Raw genomic sequence first — 10,730 nt, forward strand, 5'->3', positions numbered from 1 at the left:
AACACGTTATTAGGTGTCGATGTGAGGGGGTCAGACATGATTGTGCATATTATGCTTTCGCTTAATTTTTTTAAAACTCAAAAAATGTGGAGAGAATATGTTATAGGCTACACGAGATTTGACAGTTATGCTTTAATACAATTCTGAGTATTATGCATTAATACATAATACAAGGCTGATCAAAGCAACACTTATTAAAACGCGTCTTTAGATTTCAAATCAATTGTCTTCCCCTGTACTGACTTTCGAGGACCGCCATTCGGCATTTACACTCATTTCATTCATTTTTGTTTTCTTTTAGGCTTTTTACAGTCGACGTTGCACCCTCGGAGACATCCGCTGGTTGATTACGGTTTTGGGGAGCCGTGCCGAACTTCCTTAAAGCGCGTGCGCCTCCATTCGGTTTGACATCACTTAATTCGGGATATTCAGTTGCGCCGCGAAAGGTGAACATGCCTTCTCCCTATGTGCTCGAGCTCGGTAGTGGTGGCTTCAGTTTTGAAAACTGTATCAGGTGTTACAGACTATGAATCGTAATCTCAGGATTTAAACATTAGTGATAACTGATCATATGGCTAATCTCTTTTGTTCAAGTTTTGTAAAATAAAGCTAAATGAAAGTGAAAGGAAATCTCGCAGAACGTCGTGTTTAAATGAAGTCTGTTTTGAACGAATTTAACAAGTGAATTCAGAAATGAAGAGATGACTTGTAAATGTGCATGCCTTTACATTAAAAGAACCAAATAGTCGTGCTGAATTGTGAAGCTGCAGAAGGTAATAATCCCGCATCTCTTGTCAACAGAAACTCAAGGCTTCAGGCTTCAGGGGAGAAAAGCACGTTAAAGTTAAAGGTTAAAAAAACTGGGACAACAATTGCTGGAGTCATTTTTAAGGTACAACAGCTTGCATAATGATACAATAATTTGCCACAGTTACATGTAATCAGTGTTTTTTTCTATGTCTGTACTTCTTTTCTGCTCAGGATGGTGTGGCTCTTGGTGCGGATACTAGGGCAACATCTGGAGAGGTTGTGGCAGATAAAAACTGCAGCAAAACTCACTACATAACCCCGAATATTTAGTAAGCACCTCTTGCAGACAGATGTATCTAACGTTCCAAGCACTTTTCAGATGAAAAAAACTACTCCTGCAGTTGTTGTGGTGCTGGTACTGCTGCTGATACAGAGAAAACGACAGATATGCTACGCTCCAATCTTGCGCTCCAGATCCTCTCCATGGGCCGCAACCCGCGCCTCATTATGGCCAGTCGCATTTTGCAGGATTTTCTTTTCAGGTAGAATGATTGATTGTGGTGGAGAAATGGACAAATGTTTGCCTAAGGTTTTCTCAGAGTATAGTTGTTTCACTATATTAACATGATGGGCCCATTTCACCAAAAAAAAAAATTATGTACATTAATAACACTATACTTTGTGTTATATTACCTTTGTTTTAAATCACAGAAAACTAGTTAATGCTGCTGCGTGAGGGTGTCTGATCCAACAGCTGATCAAAAATGTTGACATCTTCCTCTCTTTTGACCCCCGTTATCAATCTGTTGACATTTTTACTCTCATGGAGAGCCATAGAAACGCTATTGTTTTTCTTTTGCTATATTTGTTGTAGTTTCTGCTAACAACAAGACAAGTTGTCTTTTAACAAAATGTATAGCCATCAGACCAGTGAGAATCAATAACTATTAATTAATAATCAAAAACTGGAGACAGCACAACACTAAAAGACCTCATTTTTGTCTTTTTAAATGTAGGCACAAAGGCCAAATCAGTGCCATGCTGCTGTTAGGTGGAGTCGACTGCACAGGACCTCATATCTTTACTGTTGGTATGGCTCTGTCAACAAAGCTCCATTTGCAACAATGGGTTGGTATCTCATGTTAATTTCACCATGTATTTATAACTCATAGACATTAATACTATGTTCAGACAAAAGGTATATATTCTTCTATTTGAATAAACTTAAAAGAAAATCAGTTATATTCTGTTGTTAACTATATATTTGTTTTGTGGAAACATAAAGAAAAAATGCTTTGCAATTAAGTGATTTTACCTCAATTGTAGGATCTGGTCATCTCCCAGCTTTGGCTGTCTTTGAAGACCGTTTCAAACCCAACATGACTGTAGGTTGCTGAAGTGTATTTGGATTCATTATCCTGTTTTCTGCATATATGTTGTGTGTGTATGCATGATAAATCCACAATAACTCCATAACTTAATCAGAACTCAGTGTAAATAAATGTCAATGAAAATTATAATAAAACCTTAAAATACCTACCATGTCGGGAAAAATAAATAGCAATTTTTTACTGTATGTGGACACAGGAGGATGATGCAAAACTGCTGGTTCGGGATGCAATAAGTGCAGGAATCATGAATGATCTTGGCTCTGGAAGCAATGTAGACCTGTGTGTTATTAGAAAGAATGGGACAGAGTGCATACGACCATTCGAGAGCTCAAACTACAAATGTGAAAGGTAACAAGCTGCACTAATTCAACTTATCTTGCCTTCTCTCTCTGTTGTAAATGAAGATTAATATTCTTAACAATGTTCCATCTTTATAATCAACAGGCAAGGGAAATACAAATATCCAGAAGGAACAACTACTATCGTCAAAGAACAAACCATAAATCTGGATTTAGTAGAGGAGACAGTGCAGCAAATGGAAGTAGCACAGTAGATCAATATTTTATATTGAAACAATATTTACTAATACTGTTTTGTTCAATTTGTGCAATTCAGTGAAAGTTAGTTAACTACTAAGAGTGAAGTGACACATTGATAATACCACGTGGTACAGATCTGGATGTTTTAAGGGGAGAGACTGTTTCACTGATGTCATATGCAAAATGCAAATTTTCAAATAAATGTTTTTATTTTGAAAGTGTAATGTAAAACAATGTGGTCTATGTGTCTCAATGTAAATAAGGTTATTAAGTTAAATGTATGTGTGTATCATATTGTTCCAAATAAGGATCTTTACAAAGAATGGTAGCATGCCTTACAATCCAAAGGGAGCAAGCCAAAAGTGTGGCATTAGGCTTATATTGTATATTAGGCTATATATATATATAGCGGAGTGAATGAGGATAGAGAGAACTGTGAGTGAGCACTGTGTTGCCAGATCCAGCTGTTATAAGCGTCTTTGGATTTGTCTTTTCTACTTTAGAAAGTTAATAGAGCGGAAAGTTGATCTTATCTTATTTTCTTTACAAAAGATTTGAACTCATTTCGGTTTATTTAATTATTTATTTTTCGGTTTTTATTTGTTTTCATAGTAATATCTGGCAACACTGCAATGATTGCCAGAACTTAAACTGACAGTAATCAAAAGAGCCCAAGGACATGTTATTGCTGACAGGATACCACATTCGGTAAAGCAAACGCAAAAAAACAAAAGAATAATAAATAAATACATTAAATAAAATAAAAAATAAAAAACAAACAATAAAAAAACATAATATTATTATCTGTCAGAAACTTTATAAACGCTATCAAAACAATAGCATATAACAGTGCAGAGATCTGTAGAACAAGTAGTTACAAAATTAAAGAAATAAAATGCAAACAGCCATGTTGTTCTATGCTATTTCATTGAGTATTGTAGTTAAATTTTCATAAAATCATGCCAACAACATTCATAAGAGCACTAGACAAAGTTATAATCTAGCAATGGTTATTAATGAAAACTATAACAGTATTATTAACAGTATAATATTTGTATTACTGTAATAGGTATGTATTGTTGGTATATGTATTGTTGAATGAATAATAAACAACTGATAAAATTATACACCCCTAACCTATAGTAATAATGCTCATTCCTCCAAAACAGAGAAAACATATTTCAGAAACATCTACATGTCTGTCTCTTTTAAAGTGTTAGTGTAATGAGTTGTATGTGGGGTTGGTATAGCACAATTCTTAACCCCACCCCAGACCTCACTAATTTTCAAACCATGTGTGTGTGTGTATATATATATACAGTGCCATGCGAAAGTTTGGGAACCCCTTGCAGAATCTGTGAAAATGAGAATAATTGTAACAAAATAAGAGAGATCATACAAAATGCATGTTATTGTTTATTTAGTTCTGTCCTGCGTAAGATATTTTACATAAAATATGTTTACATATAGTCCACAAGACAAAACGATAGCTGAATTTATTAAAATAACCCTCTTCAAAAGTTTGGGAACCCTTGGTTCTTAATACTGTGTGTGGTTACCTGGATGATCCACCACTGTGTTTTTTTGTGTTGTGAGGGTTGTTCATGAGTCCCTTGTTTGTTCTGAACAGTTAAACTGAGCACTGTTCCTCAGAAAAATCCTCCAGCTCCTGCAGATTCTTCAGTTTTCCAGCATCTTTTGCATATTTGAACCCTTTCCAGCAGTGACTGTATGATTTTGAGATCCATCTTTTCACACTGAGGACAATTGAGGGACTCAAACACAACTATTAAAAAAGATTCAAACATTCACTGATGCTCCAGTAGGAAACATGATGCATGAAAAGCCGGGGGGTGAAGAGGGTTATTTTAATAATTTCAGCTATTGTTTTGTCTTGTGGACTATATGTAAACATATTTTATGTAAAATATCTAATTCAGGTCAGTACTAAATAAAAAATAACATGCATTTTGTATGATCTCTCTTATTTTGTTAAAATGGCTCTCAATTAAAAAAAAAAATGCAGACCCATGCAGGCAAAAATTGATTGAACACAAAAAAGCATTTTTTTACGTGTTAAAACATTACATGTAAAAACGTCCATTCTGTGCCTGAGAATAGACTGGCATCAGATGCGAAATGCACGGCAATGATAATTTCAGTTTCGATTTCAAGGCGAAGGAACAAGGAAGACCTAGTATATCCGTTGCAGGTAGTCTACATTAACTGAAAATGGCTCTTCTAGACGTTTGCGGAATATCAGACTGGGTGAAAGAAGACACGTTCAGCGCACAGAAAGCCTCGGTTGACCGAGTTAACCACTTTAATTTCGCAGCACGAGGGCCAGAGCTGGCGGTCCCGATCGGAGTGGACGTGAGTGGCATCTTTCATTATCGCTCTGTATCACGAGGCGCTTCTTGAAACTTTTGTATCAGTGACTCTTTTTTTCGTCTGATCGTTGGGGAAACTGATATCTGTGCATAATGCTTGTTACAGCCTTCATTTGTTAACTCTTTGTGGTTGCTGAAGATATTATATATCAATGAGTTCTAGATTTCTATTGTTTTATGTCTTTTTTTCCAGCCAGCTGAGTTTCTGAAACCATTTACGGACTGTGAGGATGGGGTTGAGGGGGTCACCATTAAGCTGGAACATGGTACCACCACTCTGGCCTTTAAATTTCAGCATGGGGTGATGGTAGCTGTGGACTCAAGAGCCTCTGCAGGGGCATACGTTAGTAAGTGAAGAGCACTGCACACACACAAAAAAAACTTTCACTCACAAAGACATCAACATACACCCAAAAAGTATTTTTGCTGCATGTTTGACTTACTTTATTAAAATGAGCTCAAGCATCTCAATTCTTACACATTTTGTCACAACTTATATAGTTTCATTATATTCAATCCACTTAAATCAGTAAAAGCCCACATACTTTTTTTTGTTGAACTGTCACAGCATGCTTTTCATGGGTTAAGTAAATGTTAAAATTAAGTGTAATTGTATGTTTTAGTAAAGTGAAAGACTTGTTAGTGTTTAATGTTCAGTTATGATGGCGATTAAGAAGAACATCTGTTTTTGAGTTTTGTGGCTACTATTTGTGCTGAAGAGTGGAGCTTGTGCTTAGCATGTGGGAGGTTACATGACTGCAGTGAATTAGTATTACATTTACAGTCTGTAACTAATCTGGCTAATCTCTTTTTTACTCACTGATCTGATGTTACAATTAATAGTATTAAATGTAATTGTCTTCCGCATGCCAACATGCTAGTTTTGTGGCAAAGCCAGAACCTTTTAGCGAACAGTTCTTAAAATACCATTTCTCTTAACATTTTAATAATCTGAAGAACCTTTTAAGGTTCCATGGATGTTAAAGATTCTTCATGGAACCATCAATGCCAATAAGGAACCTTTATTTTTAAGAGTATACTGACAAACAAAGAAAAACAAATTGACCCATTTTGATAATAAAATTAAAACATCCCATACTAGCACTATTGATAAGTGCCAGTTTAGCCAACATACACATCATGCATGCATAGCCTGTGGAATGCTATGCTTGCATTGAATTCATGCCTGCTTGTCTTGACTTTTTCAGGCACTCAGATGTTTAAAAAGGTGATTGAGATCAATCCCTACCTACTGGGAACCATGTCTGGAAGTGCAGCAGACTGTGTGTACTGGGAGAGGGTCCTGGCCAGAGAGTGCAGGTGAGCATCAGAGACTAGATCCGCTTTTCCACTGTCGGGCCAAACGGTTCTAAGAGGGATAAGGAATGGTTCAAGTTTCCACTTGAGCTCAGCTTGGCACAGCACGGTTAGGAACCATTCTTGGCCTGTAAAAAACCATGCCGGCAGAATGCATGTAGTGACGTCGCCAACTCAGGATTGATCATGGAATGGTTAAGCAACAAGAACGCAATACTACAGCTTTTTTAAACTAGAGAAACTTTTTAATGTTGGGTTAGCTAATGGTTTCGCCTTGTTGTATTGTGTTAGCTTAGCAAAATCATCTTCTGAAATCTATAGCAGATATAGATATTCATACATAACAGCAACAGAAAGCGCACAGTTTTCTAGCGTATTTACTTTAATACTCATGTAATGATATGACCTCTTTCAGTTGTGTCCAAAATAACAACCACATATACATACAGTATATTTAATTGTTTGATCAAAATGATTGCTAAGGACAATTTAGTAGTCACTAAATATTGTTAGGGAAATGTCCCTACTAAATTCAACGCCCTTGATGCACTGTAAAACCTAACAGTCAAATTTACTAAACTAAACAATTTCCTTTTACTCAAATACAACTGAAAGTTCATTGTACTTAACAGAAAAAAAAGTTATGTAAACCCAATAACTGATTATATTACACATTTTTGCACAAGGTTAATGGGGGAGAGGTGTTAGTGTTTGATATTCTGTTATGTTTAAACGGGTTTCTGTTTTTGGGGGGTTTCCATTGTGGTGAAAAGTAGAGCCTGTAGGCCAACAAACATTACAGCTGTATGTAAAAAGTAAAAGTAATTGGTTTTTGTGAGCTCAAACCTTTTAACTTTAAATATATTTATGAGTACTGTGAACATATTACATTTAAAGCAATTGATTTACCTAAATGTGTTGGGTTTTACAGCGCAGCATGTTTTGCCTGAGCAACTGGTGTGGAGTGCCAGGTTTAAGGCATTGAATTGAATTCAGTGAAGGATCACGATTCAGCAATAGTACAGAGATTATGCAGTCATATTTAAAAAGTTCAGAATCATGAAACCTCTGTTTATAATATCAAATGAGGTATAAGCGTTCTTTATTTCTTGTAGATGTTTAACACACGGAAAAGTATGAGAATAATTTGAAAATAGATTAACAATTAAACTTTTGAACTTCAATGAATTTATGACTGATTCCAAAATTTCTTTCAGGATTTACAAGCTGAGGAACAAGGAAAGGATTTCTGTATCTGCTGCCTCTAAGCTGCTGGCTAATATGGTAGCAAATTATAGAGGCATGGGTCTTTCTATGGGTACCATGATCTGTGGATGGGACAAGAAGGCAAGTTCTTAATTCTGCATGACATAAAACAAGTTTTTCTACCATGATAAACAAATTCAGTGTGTCATTAACATAAAAATTACTTTGAGCCATTCTGAATCTGTTCACATTATTTTCTTTTAACTGTGTTCTTTATCACATCTTGAGCATTACATTAATGTATCTGCTATGTCAAAACGGATCATTTCAGGGTCCTGGGTTATACTATGTTGATGACAACGGGTTGCGACTGAGTGGGAACATGTTCTCCACGGGGTCTGGGAACTCTTACGCCTATGGCGTGATGGACAGTGGTTATCGTTACGACCTGACGGTGCCAGAAGCCTATGATTTGGCCCAGCGAGCTATATTTCATGCCACACATAGAGATGCCTACTCTGGAGGAACAGTGAACAGTAAGTGCAAAAAAAAAAAGCTATCATGTAATTAACTTTTATGAAGAAAGTTACAAGATTACAAGATATATTTTTTAAAATAACTTTTTAATGAAAGACTGCATCTTGAAATGAATGCCATCATACCTCTACAAGTCCAAATAACAAAACATTTTCTTTCACAGTGTATCACATGCAAGAGACTGGCTGGATTAAAGTCTCTCAGGAGGATGTTGGGGAGCTGTATCACCGTTTTGCTGCGGAGAAAAAATGAAAACTGTCATTAATCACTTTTTATTGTTGATTTACAGGAGTGAAGATACAATAAACACTATGAAAAAATCTTGTTTAATTGCTTTTGTTTTTGCTGCACTACACAAGGCTTAGTGTTATCTTTGTTCTCCTCCTAATGTCAGAAGACACTAAAAATAATTCTGTCCTAATACAAGTGCCATTACAAACTCAAGATATTGTGATATAAAGTAGTTTTATCAACTAATATTGAATGTGTATTGATGAATAGTTATTGAAGAAGTTTTATTTTTCCCAAGAATTGAACTTATCAAATTGAACATGATTTTTATAGCCTTCTGAGTTATCACTATAATTTTGTTTTCTCAGCACTGAAGAAGAGTTTTGCAGAGTATTTTGATATATTTTGTGCTATAACCTTGATTGGAACTCAACTGCATGGGTAGCATACATTGTCTCACCAGCTTCGGTAATTGCCTTTTAAGGTGAACTGACTGGTTGGTTTGGTTCAGATGAAGAAGAGCAAGACCATTTATAAAATAACAATGAACCAATATTTACCTCAGCTCACACTTACAGTGTATTACTTATAAAACAAATGTGAAAACATATCTGAATATCAAGTAAATCCCCACTAATGGTTTGCTATTTGTACAGCATATCAAACTCTTGTTTTTATCAGTTTATATTAATATAATATATTTAACATTTGATTTGTGCAACAGACTGTGCAGATTGTAATGTGATGGCATAAGGTAAACTTTTGGAGGGCTTCATGTTCTCCCTGAAGCCACAAGAACATCTTTTTATTTAATTTTTTAGCTACTGTCAAGGTGGTATTCATTTTGATTGAGACAAATGGTAGCTTTTTTACATTTTACATGAAATAGTTATATTACTGCTGTCGTCCTCAACATTCAAATGAAGAAATATATAGTGTATATTAACTGAATATATATCATGGATCAGCTTAAATAAAAAAAAATGCAGTTGATAATCGAGAGAGATCTATGCATGTTTATCATATTTATAAATTATTTTAAGTAATTTACCTTAGTTGCCTTACCTTGTTGTCTGCTTTACCTGTAAACAAAAGAACTGCTGTTATTGTCATCCGGGTTTTGTCATTCTCATATTTTTATCATTTAATTAAATGTTTTCGTTGTCAGATTTACATGCATTTAGTAGATGCTTTTATCCAAAGCAACTTACAAAAGAGGAACAAAAGCAATTTGTCAAAGAGCCAACAGTATTCATAATATACAATGCCAGCCTAGACTATGAAGCAAGCTAGAAGAGAAATACAGAGAGGAAAACAAAGTTGTGTGTGTGTCTGGTATTCCCTATAAGTTATTGGGACCAAATGTCCCCACGAGGATAGTAATGCCAGTAAATTTTGACCTTGTGGGGACATTTTATTGGTCCCCATGAGGAAACAAGCTTATAAATCATAGCAGAAAGTTTTGTGTGAGGGGTAAATTGAGGGTAAGGGGATATAAAATACAGTTTATACAGTATAAAAATCATTACGCCCATAAAATGTCCCCTAAAAACATGGACACCCAACATATATGTACCCACTTAATCAATTTTTGGTGACAAATACCCAGAAGTTAGGTAAACCTGACATAATAGGCCTAAAAATAGCCCATATGAAAAGACTAATATGTCCGAAACAGTATGCAAAAAGTACCCGGTTGTATTTCTGGCAAGAAGTGTGCATCCAATGGACACTTTACTATCCACCAGAGAGGATTTATGAATAACAGTGAAGCAACACAACTAACGCTGATAGGTCACGTGATAATGTCAACATTACGCATGTAGTACACCTGATTTACATTAATACTACACACATTCATGCTATATAGAACTTACTGTATAACAGTCGTGAAGTAAACACTAATTCAAAAGAAGTAGGCCTACTAATTCAATATTTGGCTTCCACCAAAATATTATGCATGTTTATAAAAAATAAACATTCCATTCCAAAACTTTGTAAATAGAGGTCTATTAAGTCAGGTAAACATTATCACATGATATTGCTGTGAGTACTGACCTGTACATACAGTGCTGCTTGTAAGTTTGTGAACCCTTTACACTTTTCTATATTTATGCATAAATATGACCCAAAGCATCATCAGATTTTTGCACAAGTCCTGAAAGTTGACTAAGAGAACCCAATCAAACAAATGAGACAACAATGTTTTCTTTGTCATTTATTTATTGACAAAAATGATCCAATGTTACATATCTGTGTTGCAAACGTATGTGAGTCTTTGCTTTCAGTATCTGGTGTGCCCCAATTTTGCAGCAGTAACTGCAGGTAAAGTTTCTTGTAACCACTGATCAGTCCTGCACATCATCTTG

General features: G+C 35.4%; 1 protein-coding gene and 1 pseudogene across 2 annotated transcripts; both read left to right on the forward strand.

Annotated features, from left to right (window-relative positions):
• The first annotated feature begins 444 nt into the window (after positions 1 to 444).
• Positions 445 to 2,828, forward strand: LOC107574273 (proteasome subunit beta type-7-like; annotated as a pseudogene).
• Positions 2,829 to 3,362: 534 nt separating this feature from the next.
• On the forward strand, positions 3,363 to 8,450 carry LOC107574275 (proteasome subunit beta type-8-like). 2 transcript variants are annotated; one of them, XM_016260723.1, is made up of 7 exons: positions 3,363 to 3,388; positions 4,893 to 5,053; positions 5,264 to 5,417; positions 6,279 to 6,390; positions 7,605 to 7,734; positions 7,925 to 8,129; positions 8,294 to 8,450. In XM_016260723.1, the coding sequence occupies exons 2-7, from the start codon at positions 4,913 to 4,915 to the stop codon at positions 8,380 to 8,382; spliced, it is 831 nt and encodes a 276-aa protein (XP_016116209.1). In that variant the 5' UTR covers positions 3,363 to 3,388; positions 4,893 to 4,912; the 3' UTR covers positions 8,383 to 8,450. The 2 variants fall into 2 exon arrangements, with proteins under 2 accessions (XP_016116209.1, XP_016116207.1); XM_016260721.1 differs by lacking the exon at positions 3,363 to 3,388 and having other exon boundaries at positions 4,852 to 5,053.
• Positions 8,451 to 10,730: the final 2,280 nt, after the last annotated feature.

The sequence above is a fragment of the Sinocyclocheilus grahami genome, unplaced genomic scaffold (assembly GCF_001515645.1).
Source record: "Sinocyclocheilus grahami isolate Dianchi unplaced genomic scaffold, SAMN03320097.WGS_v1.1 scaffold2166.1, whole genome shotgun sequence".
NCBI lineage: Eukaryota > Metazoa > Chordata > Actinopteri > Cypriniformes > Cyprinidae > Sinocyclocheilus > Sinocyclocheilus grahami.

Bases quoted from the DNA above. Each gene is read 5' to 3' on its own strand.
- LOC107574275 (XM_016260723.1), top strand. From the start codon at position 4,913: ATGGCTCTTCTAGACGTTTGCGGAATATCAGACTGGGTGAAAGAAGAC. The intron at 5,418-6,278 runs GTAAGTGAAGAG...TGACTTTTTCAG, and splicing joins CTCTGCAGGGGCATACGTTA to GCACTCAGATGTTTAAAAAG. The intron at 7,735-7,924 runs GCAAGTTCTTAA...GGATCATTTCAG, and splicing joins TCTGTGGATGGGACAAGAAG to GGTCCTGGGTTATACTATGT.